The 17,801-nt window shown below is 40.1% G+C and overlaps 1 protein-coding gene across 1 annotated transcript in view; it reads right to left on the bottom strand.

Moving 5' to 3' along the window:
- SHC4 (SHC (Src homology 2 domain containing) family, member 4) overlaps positions 1–17,801 on the bottom strand; it is a 134,046-nt gene that overhangs the window by 1,462 nt on the left and 114,783 nt on the right. Inside the window, exons 10-11 of the mRNA XM_010839528.1 lie at positions 11,880–12,059; positions 91–344 (exon numbers count right to left, since the gene is read on the bottom strand). Coding sequence (XP_010837830.1) covers positions 91–344; positions 11,880–12,059 — 434 coding nt within the window. The remainder of the gene's footprint in view (positions 1–90; positions 345–11,879; positions 12,060–17,801) is intronic.

Here is a 17,801-nt window from a genome sequence, read left to right as displayed (position 1 = left end):
CCTTAAACACCCTTCAGTATCAGGTTTTAGACCTATCATTCAGGGTAACCTGAGTCACAAGACTGAAACTGTAGTGTGGGTCAATGATACCTTGCCTTCAGGATCCACCAGGAGAAGATGTTTTGCCTGGCCTCCCTGTAGCCCACTCAGCACATACTGGCCAGGAGACGTTGCACTCTCTCGAACTAAAAAGTCCCCATCCTTCACCAAAAGGCTCTCTGCCGCTTTCCTGCTCAGCTTGCCATGGTAGCAGTCTTCATTCCGCAGCTGCTGCTTAATGTGTGGCAAAGAATGTGAGCTGGCAGGCTGGGCCGTGGCACCTGGCTGAACAGTTTCTGGTGCTGCTGAAGTCAAAAAATAGAGATACCACCAAGTTACCTCCTCATCCATCCTTTCATTCAGTCATTCGTTCATTCAGAAAATATAACTTGAGGCCCTACTGTGTGCCAGGTACTTTTTAAATAGTGCTATTTCTAGAACAATTGGGGTTTTTGTTTCCAGAACTTCCAATGGGCTCTAATTTAATGGTAGATCCAAACATTGCCTTTGGCTTCTGTTACAGGGAAAGGCTTGCCCAGGTGCAGGAGTTTTCCCTTCAAATGAGAAATGGAACTGACTCATGAGAACTGCTTTCATAAGTGCAGAGAGAGGCTCTTTATGTCCCAAGGGCTGTAGGTTAAGGAGAAAGAGGTTTATGCTGTACCTGGATTATAGATAACTTCTAAAACATTCCCAGATGTTTTGAAAATGCCTACAGTAACTTGGGCTATGCCCACTTTTAGCATCTAGCTTTTTCTTTTAAACCAAATTACCAATGTGTTTCTGAGATGCTTCTGTCCAAAAACTTTAAAGCTATGCTAAAGCTCACAGCATTCCTATTAAATGACCACTCTGCTGTTTTTGTAATTCACCTGCCTAGACAAAGCAGAATTGATCAAGTAGAAGAAGGTAAAACATCAGGGTGGTATGGTCTGAGGCAAGGCCCCATGGCTCTACAGAATAAATGCTATCCAAAGTTGAGAGCCTGGGGGATTAAGAAGGTACATTCAGGTAGCCCATTACAGTATTACTGGTTCTCACAGTAATAACAACTATTACGTGGTTCCCATTTATTAAGTATAATAGATACTGCTTAGTGCTTTACATATATTATCCTCAAAATCAGACAGGAAGGAAATGGATCTTTAAAAAGATTAAATGACTTACCCAAAGTCACACTGCTAATATGTTGTAGATCAGGGATTTGAAAGAGATCTATCATCAGAGCCCAGGTTCTTAATCACCACACTCTAAGACCCTTGGTTTAGGTGAGAAAATCTTTTCAGTTTCAAAAGTGGTCCAACCACTCTACAAAGGTCTCTAAGTAGATAGCAAGCCCATCAGGATGACATACATCTCCATAAGCAATAACACAAAATTCTTAGGTCTGAATCCTGATAAAAATTATCTGTTTATTTTGTTGGCCATGCTGCACAGCATGTAGGATCTTAGTTCCCCGACCATAATCAAACCCATGCCCCTTGCAGTGGAAGGGCAGAGTCCTAACCACTGGACTTCCAGGGGATTCCCAAAAGTTGTGTTTAATATAGTAAATTTACTAGGAAAATAACCACAGAAATCAGATTTTGTCTTTTTAAGTGCAAAGGCTCTTTTGTGTAGAAGCCAGATTTCTCTTTATAAATGCAAAGGAATGTTTATATACCCTTACACAAGGGTCTCACAAATGAGAAATCCTCTTGACTTTTAAGTTTTACAAGTTACACCAGACAAGTGCCCTGTGGACATAATCCAGTCTCCTGTTAATACATAATAGGTTTTTCCCTATTGAAGAACATCTCTCTGTATATCACAATTTCAACACAGTATTCACCAATATATCTTTTTGCAAATGTCTTTGGTCTGTATCTAACGGCTAAAGATATTCTTCTCTACACACAATCAGGCTCTATCTATTGTTAGCAGGAAAAAGGCTGAAGGAATGTGTCCAGACTTGATGACTAATATTCGTAGTTGGCCTTAGCATTGCCTGCTTTCAGGCGTAATAGAGCACTTCTGATGAGCAGCTACGTGTTTGTTTGTATAAGCAAGCAATGCAGTGTTATGTGAGCGTGAGGGAGATGCACACAGTGTGTTTAGGCACACACATCTGAGTGCATGATGGCTTTGGTTTATTCTGAGATTGTGGAGTGCTCTCGGACAAGGACAAAACAAAAGAAAAACAGACATTATATCATCTTGAAAAGAGGCAATAGATCATGGGTCAGCCTGAGGATATGGACATTATTTTCCTAACGTAGTTTCCCAAATTATTACAATTTCAATCATCCAAACATTTGTTAAAAATATAACTTTTCTAAAAGTTATAAAAGAAAAAGGATAAAAGTGATACCACTCAAATACAAAGGATCATAAGAGACTAAATAATTATATGCCAACAAGTTGGATAACTTAGAAAACAATGGATAGATTCCTAAAAACATACAACCCATCAAGCCTGAATCATGAAGAAATACAAAATTTCAACAGAGGAATTACTAGCAAGAAAATTGAACAACTAATCAAAACCATCCAACAAAAAGAGTCCACAACCAGATGGCTTCACTAGTGAATTCTACCAAACATTTAAAGACTAATTAATGTCAATTCTTCTCAATCCCATCCAAAGAAATAGGAAGGGACATTTCCAAACTCATTACTCTTAATACCAAAACCAAACAAGGACACCACAAGAACAGAAAATTACAGGCCAATATCACTGATGAATATAGATGTAAGAATCCTCAAAGAAATACTAACACACAAAAATCAACAATAAATTAAAACAATCAAGTGGGATTTATTTCAGGTATAAAGAGAGTTCAACATCCACAAATCAACGTGACACACCACATGAACAAAATGAAAGATAAAAACCATATGATCACCTCAATAAAGGCAGAAAAGGCATCTGACAAAATTCAATATCCATTCTGATAAAAAACTCTCAACAAAGTCAGTATAGAGGCAACGTACATCAACATAGTAAAGGCCATGTAAGTCCATAACTAGCGTCACACTTAATGGTAAAAAGCTCAAAGCTTTTCTGGTAAGATCAGGAACAAGGATGCCCATTCTCACTACTTTTATTCAACACAGTATTGGATGTCCTAACCAGAGCAATCAGTCAAGACAAAAAAGACATCCAAATCAGAAAGGAAGACGCAAAATTGTCTTATTTGCAGGTGACATTATATACAGAAAACAACAAAAACTCCACAAGAAATAAAACTACTAGAATAAACAAATTCAGTAAAATTACAGGATACAAATTAATATACAAAAATTAGTTTCATTTCTATACACTAAAAGGAACCAGAGATCAAACTGCCAATATCCGCTGGATCATGGAAAAAGCAAGAGAGTTCCAGAAAATGCATCTATTTCTGTTTTATTGACTACGCCAAAGCCTTTGACTGTGTGGATCACAATAAACTGTGGAAAATTCTGAAAGAGATGGGAATACCAGACCACCTGACCTGGCTCTTGAGAAACCTGTATGCAGGTCAGGAAGCAACAGTTAGGACTGGACATGGAACAACAGACTGGTTCCAAATAGGAAAAGGAGTACGTCAAGGCTGTATACTGTCACCCTGCTTATTTAACTTATATGCAGAGTACATCATGAGAAACGCTGGGCTGGATGAAGCACAAGCTGGAATCAAGATTGCTGGGAGAAATATCAATAACCTCAGATATGCAGATGACACCACCCTTATGGCAGAAAGTGAAGAGGAACTAAAAAGTCTCTTGATGAAAGTGAAAGAGGAGAGTGAAAAAGTTGGCTTAAAGCTCAACATTCAGAAAACTTAAGATCATGGCATCTGGTCCCATCACTTTATGGGAATAGATGGGGAAACAGTGGAAACAGTGGCTGACTTTATTTTTGGGGGCTCCAAAATCACTGCAGATGGTGATTGCAGCCATGAAATTAAAAGACGCTTACTCCTTAGAAGGAAAGTTATGACCATCCTAGACAGCATATTCAAAAGCAAAGACATTACTTTGTCAACAAAGGTCCATCTAGTCAAGGCTATGGTTTTTCCAATGGTCATGTATGGATGTGAGAGTTGGACTATAAAGAAAGCTGATTGCAGAAGAATTGATGCTTTTGAACTGTGGTGTTGGAGAAGACTCTTAAGAGTCCCTTAGACTGCAAGGAGATCCAACCAGTCCATCCTAAAGACCAGTACTGGGTATTCACTGGATGGACTGATGTTGAAGCTGAAACTCCACTACTTTGACCACCTGATGCGAAGAGTCATTTGAAAGGACCCTGATGCTGGGAAAGATTAAAGGCAGGAGGAGAAGGGGACAACAGAGGATGAGATGGTTGGATGGCATCACTGACTCAATGGACATGAGTTTGGGTAAACTTCAGGAGTTGGTGATGGACAGGGAGGCCTGGCATGCTGCGGTTCATGGGATCACAAAGAGTTGGACGTGACTGAGCAACTGAACTGAACTATACACTATATAATAAACTATTAGAGAAATTAGGAAAACAACCCCATTTACAATAATGTTGAAAAGAAAAAGATATTTAAGAATAAATTTAACCAGGGAAGTGAAAGATCTGTACACTGAAAACTGAAATTGATGAAAAAAAAAACTGAAGACACCAACAAATGGAAAGAAATTCTGGGCTCATGAATTAGAAGAATATTTTTTAAATGTCCATACTACCCAAAGCAATCTATAAATTCCACAGAATCCTTTATCAAAATTTCAATGGGATTTTTTTTCACACAATCCCCCAAATTTGTATGGAACCACAAAAGATCTCAAATAACCAAAGCAATCTTGTGAAAGATGGATAAAGCTGAAGGCATCATGTGTTCTGATTTCAAACTATATTACAAAGCTGGAAGATCCCCTGGAGAAGGGAATGGCAACCCACTCCAGGATTCATGCCTGGAGAATCCCATGGACAGAGGAGCCTGACAGGCTACAGTCCACGGGGTCACAGTGAGTCAAACACAACTGAGCAACTAACACTAACAACATAGTAGTCAAAACAGTATGGTATTGGCATAAAAACAGGCACATAGATCAATGGGACAAAACATAGAGACAAGAAATAAATCTATACATACAGGGTCAATTAATTTCCAACGAAAGAGCCAAGAACACACAACAGGGACAGGATATTTTCTTCAATAAATGGCGTGGGAAAACTGGACAACCACATGCAAAAGAATGAAACTGGATGCTTATCTTCTACCATTCACAATAATCAACTCAAAATGGATTAAAGAATTTTGCACCTAGTTTTATGTCCCTGGATATGTTCCAGTGTCTCCTGGTTCATACTCTATGATAACTTGAATAGAATTTGTATCCTACTGTTGTGTGAAAATTATATAAATTTTAATTATGTTGAATTGGTTCATGGTGCTTTTCAGGCCTACCATATCCTTCTACTTTTCTGTATATTCATTCTGTTAATTTTTGAGTTTGATATTGAAAGTCCAATTAAAAATCTTAATTTGTCTACTTAGAAAATTGTAATATATAGTGGAACCGTATGTAACTTTGTTCTATATTTTCCAAGTCTCCTGTAAATGTGTTATCATACTTTCATAATTTAAAAAGTAAAAAAGAAAGAGAAAAAAGTGGATTAAAAACTTGAACATAAAACCTGAGACCATAAAACTCTGAGAAGAAAACAAGGGGCAAGCTCCTTGACATCAGTCTTGGCAATTGTGTTTGGATTTGACACTAAAAACAAGGGCAACAAAAGCAAAAACAAACAAGTGGAACTACTTCAGACCAAAAGTCTGCACAGTGAGGGAAACCATCAAAGAAAAGGCAACCTACAAAATGGAAAAAATATTTTCAAATCATCTATCTGATGAATTAATATCCTAAATATATGAACACATGCAACTCAATGTCAAAAAATAAACAATCTGATTTTAAAATGGGCAGAGAAACTGAATAGACATTTTTCCAAAGAAGACATACAGATGGCCTAGAGACACATGAAAAGATGCTCAGCAAAACTAATTATGAGAGAAATGCAAATCAAAACCACAATGAAATTATCACCTCACACTGGTTAGAATGGCGATCATCAAAAAGACAAGCGATAAATGTTGATGAGAAAAGAGAATCCTTGTGCACTGTTGGTGCGAATGAATGTAAACTGATGCAGCCATGTGGAAAATAGGATGGAGGTTCTTCAAAAACAATTAAAAAAAAAAACAACTGCCATATGATCGAGCAATTCTACTTTTTAGTATATATCTGAAGGAAATGAAATCATTATCTCAAAGAGATATCTATATCCCCATGTGCACTGCAGGCTTATTTACAATATCCAAGACATGGAAATAATCCTAAGTATTCCACTGGCAGATGAACAGATGAAGTAAATACACAGTGGGACATTATTCAGCCATAAAAAAGAAGGCAGTCTTGCCAACTGCAACAAGGATAGGCCTTGAAGGCATTATGCTAAATGAAAGAACACAGAGAAAGACAGACACTATGTGAGCTGACTTATGTGTGAAATCCCAAAAAAACAGAACTCACAGAAACAGAAAACAGATTGATGACTGCCAGAATCAGAGTGAGGGATGAGGGAAATGGTAAAAAAAGGTATTATCTTAGAGTATGTAAGACAAAGGAAAAGCTACATGTCTATTAAGATACATTACAAAGCCACAGTAATTCATAAATAGTAATCAATACACTGGTAAACAATAAGTGGGCCAATACAAAAAGCAGAATAAAGGCCCAGAAACAGATTCCCATATATAGGAGGAATCTAATAAAATGGAGAATGGCATTAGAAAAAGAGAAGATTGTTTAGTTAATGTAGTTTAGAAAATTAGATCACTTAGATAAAATTAAGCTAGATCCCTATATCTCATAGAAAATATAAAGTTTAGGTGAAATAAGTTTATTTGGAAATAAAACTACAAAGGCAATAGAAGAAAACATAGTACAAGTTAGATAAAGAGGAGAAAATTGTAAAAGAATACAAGATACAATAAAGATAAAAATGGAAGTCAATGAAACAGAAAACAATAAAAAATTAAATAAAACCCGATTCCTTTGGAAAGAACAATTAAATTAATAAATCTCAAAACTGATCAAGAAAAAAAGAACACAGAAATTACAAATAACAGGAAAGAGAGAAGGCATCCTTCAGGCAATAAAAGGACAGTATTATGAGAAATTTCATGTGGAATTGACTCTAAATGGATAGAGTGAAATCCTACTAAGTTTTTAAGGAAGTTACATTGCAAAAGAAATCATAGTCCCTTTTAGTATATGGCTTTTTGCCCTCTAAAGCAAACTCCAATTTCTCAAGTCCACATCAACAGGAAATAAGCTGCACAGGTGGTGAAACCCCAAGAAAGGCACTTTATCCCACATCTACTTTAGATGGACATGCGAAGGATAATAGCAGCAACAACCCAGATGACAGTGGACATGGAGATTCTTTCTACAATGCTGAACCAGTCCAAGCAAATCTACTTCTCCACTTCTAGCTCAGGGAGTCTTCACAATTACTGCCTGGCAGGATTTGGTAATCACTATGGACCAGCGATTTACCGTCTGGGCTACCAGGACTCTGTCTGCAATGCAGAAGACCCGGGTTCGATCCTTGGGTTGGGAAGATCCCCTGGAAAACAGCCTGGCAACCTACTCTAGTATTTTTGCCTGGAGAATCCCATGGACAGAGGAATCTGGTGGGCTACAGGTCCAGAGGGTCACAAAGAGCTGGACATGACTGAAGCCACCTTTTTTGTTTAATGGACCAGTGACTGCTGTGTGTTTTATTTGCGTCTCTTCTGGGAATGTGGATTTTTATTGTGGCTATTCTTATTCCTCTTATTCCTTAATTTTGGATGTGGAAGGGGGCAGACAACTTGGCAAATAGGATCCCCATCCAGTCTTGACTGAGAGGACTTCACCATCACCCACGTGTCACAGACTTCAGGCAGGATTCTGTAATTATTTCCTGTATTTGCAAGGTCAAATGTTCTAGGTGAAAATAAGAGTTCATGGATATTTGAGTGGCAGAAAGGTGTGCTGTGGCAGGGACAGTTAATTGTGTATCAATTGTGTATTCTCCCTTTCATTACATTATGGAATTCCTTATTTTTAGCTGGGCACATGGCCACCCAGCTAGAGTAACATGAAGCTAGGTATGGCCCCATGTTTAAGTTCTGCCAATGGCAGGTTAAGAACAAATGATGTCTGCCACTTCTGGGTCATGTCCTTCTTTACTTCCCACTGGTGGAATACAGATGTGATGGTGAGAGTCTGAGCTCTTGAACTAAAGATAGAGGAACTTACCAAAGCGAAGTTCTTAGGCCAGAGATGGAAGCCAGTGTCCAGAATGGCAAAGCTGTTCTGCTACTGCTACTGCTACTGCTAAGTCACTTCAGTCGTGTCTGACTCTGTGTGATGCCATAGACGTCAGCCCACCAGGCTCTCCTGCCCCTGGGATTCTCCAGGCAAGAACACTGGAGTGGGTTTCCATTTCCTTCTCCAATGCATGAAAGTGAAGTGAAATTTTGTGAAAGTGAAGTCACTCAGTCGTGTCCAACTCTTAGTGACCCCATGGACTGCAGCCTACCAGGCTCCTCCATCCATGGGATTTTCCAGGCAAGAGTACTGGAGTGGGGTGCCACTGCCTTCTCCGCTACCATCTATCTTTGGGGCTAATGGGTAAAATAAATAAATTTCAGTCCTTTTTACACAATAGGATTTAAGGGTGGTTTTTTCTTATGGCAGCCAAGACTGAAAATAATAAAAAATAAACAGTTTCAGTACGAATGATTTCTTTCTGCCTTGTTTGATCAGAATAAAGATTATGTCAGAGCTTTTCCAATAGCAGTGTGACAGGATGAATTGAGGAGCCCTGAAGGCATTTTTAAGATATAATAGGTTCTTGTCTCTGGATTTGTTTTTGTTTTGTTTTAGTGAACTAATTAGTAACTAATCAGGGCAAGAAAGGCTAAGTATGCCTAAAGAAGCTAAAGAGAATTTTTGAGGAAGGAAGGAAAGAAACAGTAGGAAACATTATAGAGGAAATGTTAAAAGGTGCATTTAAGACATTCTGCACAAAATTATGTATAAAGTTATCCTTACTCCATCTTACTGTGGTGGTGGTTCAGTCGCTAATTTATGTCCAACTCTTGTGACCCCATGGACTGTAGCCTGCCAGGCTCCTCTGTCCATGGGATTTTCCAGGCAATAATACCGGAGTGGATTGCCATTTACTTCGCCAGGGGCTCTTCCCAATCCAGGGATTGAACTCATGTCTCCTGCACTGCAGGCAGATTCTTTATCAACTGAGCTACCAAGAAAGGCCCACTCTGTCTTACTAGATTTTCTTAGATCATTATTTATACTTTTGGGGTTAATTTTTTTTTTTTTGGAGGGAGTGATGATACACTGAAATTAACCTCAAGAAGGCAGCAAGAAGTCCAGGAGGGCTATGGTATATTAAATTCTCAATGTACATGAAGAGTGAGAGAGGACCAGAGACCTAAATTATTAAACATGTTGCCGTGAAGGTAGGGAGAGGGAAAAAGGATGAGAAAGAGAAAGGGACTGGAATCAATGAAAACACATTTTGACATTACAATTTTGGACAGAACAAACCTTATTTACTTTCAACTAATGATAGGAATGTTGTTAAGGATTAATTTTGCCTTTCAAATTATTGAACTGCCTATGAAAGAGGCCAAGTTTCTTTGCTTGAGTTGTAAATGATGGAATATCCCAGATCACCTAATTGGACCACTCACTAAATGTATTTTCTAATAAAACATTGTTGCTTTGATAAGTCCATGAAATGGAAGCTACTGAGTGTATGCTCTTATAAAGTTACTTTAAAACCTTAGGTCCAGAAACTTTTTTCAAAACACTGTCCCTCTAATAAGACTTCCCTGGTGGTGCAGTGGGTTAAGCCTCTACCCTTCCAATGCAGGGGGCATGAGTTTGATCCTTGGTCGGGGAAGTTCCACATGCCATGGGGTGTAGACAAAAATAAAAACACTGTCCCTCTAATATGTGTTACGTTATCCACACAGGCTACTCAACATTAAACAGTTAAATTCACTGCAGAAAGCCAAACTCATTGCATATCCCATCATCCATGGCACAAGATGCCCTCTGTGGTGGACATGGAGATGCACTACCCAGATCCCCCTTCAAGGAAGGACCAAGTACCCCAAGTGCCCCAGATCCCATCAGGGTCTCCCTCAGCTGCAGAGAGCTGTTGGCCCAATGGCCTTGCCCTCCCTCATGGGCCCACAGCCGAAGACGGAGATAAGAGGGGCTAAAAGGCCCTGCCCTTGGGCCCAACATGAAACAACACTGATGGGCCTCCATCCTCTCTGGATGGTTGGCTGAGGTTTTGTCAGGCCTGCCTGGTTGCTCCACCTCTTCCTCTGCCCAAGCCTGCTTTCTTCCCCTCCATTCCTGTACTGATCACAATAAAGATCCTGCATGTCCAGCTCCATCTCAGAGTCTGCTTCCAGAGAATTCAAATGGGTTCTTTCACTGCCAAGAGTGATCTTGGAAAACTTGCAAAAAGACAGCTCACTTGCCACCTGGATGGTAATGAAAACCTTTGTCTCATTCTAGAGAGTTAAGGTGGTCTAGTGAAGCCCAGCCTCAGCAAAATTTCCTTTCAAATTCCATTCTGTTATTGCAGCCACATTAGCTGAAAAGCTACCCGTGGCAGTCTAGAGCTACTTCCTGGGCCAGTGAAAGAACTTTCTCAGTGACTGGTTCTCCATCTTTGGAGTGAGCCAAATTTGACACCAAGTTAATCTCTGAGTCCAATAAGCTTCAGTTTTATGAAAAGCATTTTTTTTTTTCTTTTTCAGCTGATTATAGGCTTTTGACTTGTTTTGCTTTTATTTATTCATGGTCCTCTTTATAGACTTATCCCTGGAAGCAATCTGGCAGGAAAATGATGTTTGTCTTACTGTATTTAACTCATAGTATACAGCTGAAGAAAGATGTCATCTTATTTTAGCGCTATACAGATGACTTACTAAAGGTTTTTGCAATGAATAAAATTAACATCATCATTAAACAGAACTGAAATAGAGGCCATTGCTCCTCATGCAAACAAACATGATCTCTTGGCTTTGACAATCCTTCCCTCAGGAAAAGCACACAGCAGAAAGCAAAAATTGGGAGTCGATTCAAAGTGTTTGAAAAGATGATTCAAAATCAAAGTTCTCAAACATTGAAATCTATGACATCTTTACAAAGTTCTAACCTATATTAACTGTGATGAGGGAGGGGTTGAAATAAGAAAGAAATCTTTTAACTCCCTGAAAAATGAGGCTAAGGAAATAGCATTTTAAAAAAGAGAGACAGTGAACTAAATAGTGGCACCAAAAGATATGCTCAAGTCCTGACTCCTGGTACCTGCAAATGTGACCTAATTTGCAAAAGGGGTCCTTGCAGATGTAATTAATTTAAGGATCACCAGATGAGATCTTCCTGGATTTCTGGCCTACCTATAAGGGAAAGGCACTGTCTTGTAAGAGAAAGGAAAGGGAGCCTTGAGACATGGGGGTAAGGCCAATGAAGACTGAAGCAGAGACTGGAGTGGCATGTCTCAAGACAAGGAACACCAGGAATTGCTGGCAGCCACCAGAAGCCAGGAGACGGGCATCAAACCAAATCTCCTCCAGAGCCACAGGACGAGCCAAGCCAACCCGGCTTGCATCTTGATTTAGGATTCTGGCCTCCATCACTGTGACAGAACACATCTCTCCGATTCTAAGACACCCAGTTTAATGGTAATTTGTTACAGCAGCACAGGAAACTCATACAGGCAAAGAGCAGCCACTTACTCTCCTGGGGCCACGGGCTCCCCAGGGGGTGAGGTGAGCTTTGATTTCCAGCGGGGCCAAGTGTGCTTCGAAGAGCCTGTGTATTGATGTAGCAGGGGTCATCGAAAAGGTCCGCCCGACACGAGTGCTTCATCAGTGACGCCTCTCGCTGGGAAGGCACCCCTCTCTCGTGTGCATTACCTGCAGTGAGTAAAGATCATTGCATGGCGTTTTTGCTTTGTAACCAATAAATAAAATCATGGCTGAGTCCAGCACTGACAGGAAGGGAAAAGCCACACCCATGCCAATGCAAGGAATGAATATTAACCTGGAGATTTGACCTGTGAAAATAAAATAACAAGCTGTCTTTGAGGGAAAGCATCCTTTCTTGGCCTCCCTGCCTCTCCCCGCCTGTCCCTCAGCTGACCCTTTGCTTCAACAGCAGACAGCAGGCAAACCAGGAAAATGTGAAGGAGAAACAGCCAGGGGGATGGGGGGTGGGGCGGGAGTGGGAAGGGAGCTGACTGTCCAGCTAACAGCACAAACCCACAAATGACGCTGCTCAGAGTTGTAGCCCTGGAACCAAGAAAACCACACATACCATATGGAACTTGAATATCTACTATTTATTTAAACATCTTTTCAAAAGACTCATTACTTAAGTTTAAATTATTAACCATGAGAAGTCTTTCTTCCTTCTTTGCCAAAGTTCTGTTTCACCAAGCTCAGCCCTGCACCAGCTGCTGCTGTTCATTCTGTCATCTAATGGAAAGAACTAGCCCCTCAGGTTAGTTCCTCCTTTCCCTTTCTCCGCTTTCTCCCCTCCATCCTATTTAATACTTGTGGCCAAAATGATCTTTTTACAACTGAAAATCTGATCCTATTTCTCAGAGGTTTAAAAACACATTCACTGCTTCCCACTGCTCTTGGGATGCAACTCAAGACTCTTCAACAAGCCAGACCCTGGCTCCAGGGCGCCCAACTCCCCTAGCATCCTAGCCTCCTATTTCTGCCCCTGCTCACACTGGCCTTCCTGCAAAATAATCCCCACCATAAGGCTATCTTCTACGACATGCCCTTCCCTCTCCTTCTCTATCACCCTCATCCTTAGGTGAGGTCAGTTTAAACATGTCTTTCTCAAGAGAGCATTCCCTGACCTTCTCAGACTAGACTATGTCTCTCTGCTTTCCTCTGAAGCCCATATCACAAGAGTAATTAACTCTATTCTGTTATTACATTTCTTAAAATCTGTACTGCCTCTAGACTGCATGTTCCAGGAAGACGGAGATCCTGTCTGTCTTCTTCACAGCTTCTTCTTCTTCACCCCTTGCCTCTAGCACATGCCTGGCACACACTATGACATCAACAAATAGTCACTGAATGAATGGATAATTGAAGCATATTTCACTACCTGATGGCATGAAGTAATTTGTACCACTCTACTGGTCCTGTCCTGCAAATGCCAGGATAGTGTTCTTGCTTTTCCGTTTAAACAAGTACATTTACAGCTCTGGTCATATGTATACAACACTCCCGTGAGGCTGCACCTAGAGTAGTGACATTAAGACTCCATTGTCTCACTTAAACATCCGTCCTTCCAGCCAATTAAACCCCTTCAGGGGACCAACTTCACACTGGATTTCGCATCTTAGTGAACAGTGCTATGATTCTTATACACAAGTATGGAAACCTAAGAACATAACAAATAGAAGTCCAGTCAAGACTAAAGCCCTACTACCTGATCCTCCTTTGCTCCCGTCTGTCCAGTCCTTACCCATCACCCTGTCCCATGTCTTATCCATACATGGGATATTCTGAGGGACGAGTGGGATTTAACAGAGGAAGGGCAATAGGGCACCTTGTTTCTCTGTTGCCTTTGGCAACATATGACTGTTTCTATTCGCTTAGTTAAGTGGATTTATGAATTAGGTGATCCCGTTTAAACTAAACTTACTTTCACAAATAGCTAAAATACTTACACAAGTACACTTTCACAAATACTTTCACAAGTAGCTAAAAGACTACTGCAAGGAAATCAAGGATTGAAGATCATTCTTTTACTGAATAAAAGCACCTCCTTAGCTACATTATAAGTTTATGAATAAGAATAATCTAACTAGATCAGAATGTTGGCTTCCTAACTAAAATGTGGATTTATGTCTATTTCATCAGTAATGCTCTAGATGTACACTGGGCCTTGAGATAATTATCTAAAGATAGTATTCAGCCAGTGCAATTAGCAAGATTTTTTTAAAAATGTCTACTGCTAACTCTAACTGAATATTTTCTGTTGTTGTGTATTTTATAATACATGCATAATATGTTCGTATAGAGAACTTATGCATGAGTGAATTAATATCTACTTAGGAGTGCCTGCTCATAGAGATTTACTGAAAGTGGAATGTGATCAAAAGTGTAAAAGGTCTGCTTCTAAATTGACATGGACCTGGGTTCAGATCATCCCAGTGGCCCCTCTTACTATCTGTGCAACCCAGGGCAAGTTTCTTAACCTCTCTAAGCATCAGTTTTCGTATCTGTAAAATAAGGATGCTGGATTTAAAACACATTATGAAGATTAAACTGAAGGATGTGGGTGAGCGCCTCACTCAGCACGGCCCCCACCTTGCAGCAGGCGCTCCTCTCACTGCTCAGCTGTGTGTTTACCCACGATGCTGGGCCTCTGCCCACGATGCTGCCATCTGGCCGTAACATCCTTGCCACCCATTTCCTGACCTAACTCCTGTGTGTCCTTTAAGATTCTGTTCTGAATCCCACTCTTGCAGGAAGCCTTCCACACTCCTCCCTCCCCGTCCCCATCCCAAGCTGGGTAGGGTTACTCCATAACAAACTGTAGGCCTCTGTTTATGTCTCTGTCTTCCCCTTAAGACTGCAAATTCCTTGAGTCCCGAGGAGAGATTAGAACCCATTTATCCATGTATCTTCTTCATTATCAATGTCTGGTATAAAGCAGGTCAAAAGAAAAATGTCTGTCAGCTGAAGGAACAGATGACTGAATGTCTACCCAGTTTCTCTTTTTTAGCAAATGTGACCCTACCACATCCTGAAGACCTCAAATTAACCTTTAGCATAGGGCGCTGACTCATCTGCCCCTCAGAGAGCACTGGCATGAGCTGAACACATTAAGTTTACCATCTCACAGGCTTACACAAAAGCACCAATGTCTATATAGTCTCTCTTAAAAAACCACCATTCCTTTTTTTCAAATGCACCATTATATCTAAGTCAGCAAAGTGGTCTTAAATTAAAAAAAAAAAAACTCACCTCATGCCCAAATTTAAAATCTTCCTAGGGTAAAGTGTGTGGCTGATGAGAGCTTAACTACACATGCCAGGCATTATGCATTCCAAAAGTTCTTTGTGCCAAGTATTACTCTGAGAAACTATCCAATCTGCCAAAGAGAAGATTTGTGGCAGAAATAAATACATACATACTGTGTATACTGGAGGTACCAAAGTTTTAAAGTGAAAGCCCTTAGGGTTTATGGGAATTTAACATCTTTTTGATTAAAAATATCAACATTTTCATTTTAACTTGAAGGCTAGGGAAACAGTATGCTATTTTGTTAATTATTTTTTTTCCACAAGGGAATTTATTATTAAGGACAGTGATCTTTCATACATCTGGCAATAATATAATTAACTCCTTCAATAACAAGAAGCCTACTGCAGTACTTATTACATACCAGAATTCAAATTTTAAGTCAATATTTTAATAAATAAATATATTTGAATTAAAAAGCCAAAATTTATTTAAAACATTTGAATAGGTGTCTCTCAAATGCTTACATATTAATCTCTGGGAAAAGCCATTAAAAACTGTCTATTTGCTATTTTGGCAACTCCTCTTAAATTAGAGACTGGTCATGAATTTCAGATCACTTTTAAACACATGCCCAAGTCATCACAGGCATGCCCCAAGATAGGAACCCCTGATTTCTGGGTGTCTGTGGATGAAAAGACTATCGAGTTAGGAAAGTCCTTACTGCCACAATAGGAGGGACTGATACCTGTCATGGTCCCCGCAGCAGGGGTTGAGTCCCTCGATCCCTCCATGGGCTGGGTGGCTAAGGGCTGGGGAATGGCGTCACAGTACTCTGGTTCCCACTGGGAGTTAGAACCTGCTTTTCTAAGAAAACAATGCGGTAGCTCAGTGTTTTTCAGGTGAAGAGGATATCCAGCTGGAGGGTTTTTTTCAAACTATAAACACCATCTGTCACCTCCCCAAGACTCTGAAAGGTTCCCAGCTATGAACTGTTACCTTAGGGCCACCAAAAAGGAAGACAGTGTACTGAAGCTGGCATCAGTCGTAGACTACTCCACAATCAGAGTATAACTAAAGAACAGATGCTTACAACAGAATTTCCTATTGTTGTATTGGTCATTACAAAATATACACTCAAGGTTTAGCATAGGAAACCAAAATAGCAGAACATGGTCACTTATCCATGGAGGAGACAGACACCATGGCTAAAATTAATTCTATGGAAAAACAGGTTCTAGGCTCCAAATAAGTGTTTATTACAAAAGTCTGTTCTTGAGTTTCGATCTGGTAATAGATTAGGGCGTGTATAAAGCATGAAAGAAAAAGAATAATTGTTTGTTGATTAAAGGAGACATAAAACCAAGATAAACAGAAACAATATATTAGATTATATGGCAAGGATATACTTACAAAAAGAAAAATCTTGAGTAAAGTTGAAATAGCATTGCTCTAGGGGGAACGATACTTCAAAAATGTAAAATAAAAATCAAGGTGAGAGCTTTTGAGGGAAACAAAAGAAAGAAAACCTTGCCCCTTTTTTTCTGATGGTTCACTTCAGTTCAGTTGCTCAGTCGTGTCCAACTCTTTGAGGCCCCATGAATCACAGCACGCCAGGCCTCCCTGTCCATCACCAACACCCAGAGCTCACTCAGACTCACGTCCATCGAGTCAGTGATGCCATCTAGCCATCTCATCCTCTGTCGTCCCCTTTCTCCTGCCCTCAATCCCTCCCAGCATCAGAGTCTTTTCCAATGAGTCAACTCTTCACATCAGGTGGCCAAAGTACTGGAGCTTCAGCTTTAGCATCATTCCTTCCAAAGAAATCCCAGGCCTGATCTCCTTCAGAATGGACTGGTTGGATCTCCTTGCAGTCCTAGGGACTCTCAAGAGTCTTCTCTAACACCACAGTTCAAAAGCATCAATTCTTCGATGCTCAGCCTTCTTCACAGTCCAACTCTCACATCCATACATGACCACTGAAAAGACCATAGCCTTGACTAGACGAATCTTTGTTGGCAAAGTAATGTCTCTGCTTTTGAATATGCTATCTAGGTTGGTCATAACTTTCCTTCCAAGGAGTAAGCGTCTTTTAATTTCATGGCTGCAGTCACCATCTGCAGTGATTTTGGAGCCCCACAAAATAAAGTCTGACACTGTTTCCACTGTTTCCCCATCTATTTGCCAAGTGATGGGACCGGATGCCGTGATCTTCATTTTCTGAATGTTGAGATTTAAGCCAACTTTTTCACTCTCCTCTTTCACTTTCATCAAGAGGCTTTTTAGTTCCTCCTCACTTTCTGCCATAAGGGTGGTGTCATCTGCATATCTGAGGTTATTGATATTTCTCCCAGCAATCTTGATTCCAGCTTGTGTTTCTTCCAGTCCAGCGTTTCTCATGATGTACTCTGCATATAAGTTAAATAAGCAGGGTAACAATATACAGCCTTGATGTACTCCTTTTCCTGTTTGGAACCAGTCTGTTGTTCCATGTCCAGTTCTGTTTCTTCCTGACCTGCATACAGATTTCTCAAGAGCCAGGTCAGGTGGTCTGGTATTTCCACCTCTTTCAAAATTTTCCACAGTTTATTGTGATCCACGCAGTCAAAGGCTTTGGCATAGTCAATAAAGCAGAAATAAATGTTTTTCTGGAACTCTCTTGCT

The sequence above is a fragment of the Bison bison genome, unplaced genomic scaffold, assembly GCF_000754665.1.
Source record: "Bison bison bison isolate TAMUID 2011002044 unplaced genomic scaffold, Bison_UMD1.0 scf7180017864118, whole genome shotgun sequence".
Classification (NCBI taxonomy): domain Eukaryota; kingdom Metazoa; phylum Chordata; class Mammalia; order Artiodactyla; family Bovidae; genus Bison; species Bison bison.
The sequence above is the reverse complement of the archived record's forward strand: the minus strand, read 5'-3'. Positions and strand labels throughout refer to the sequence as shown.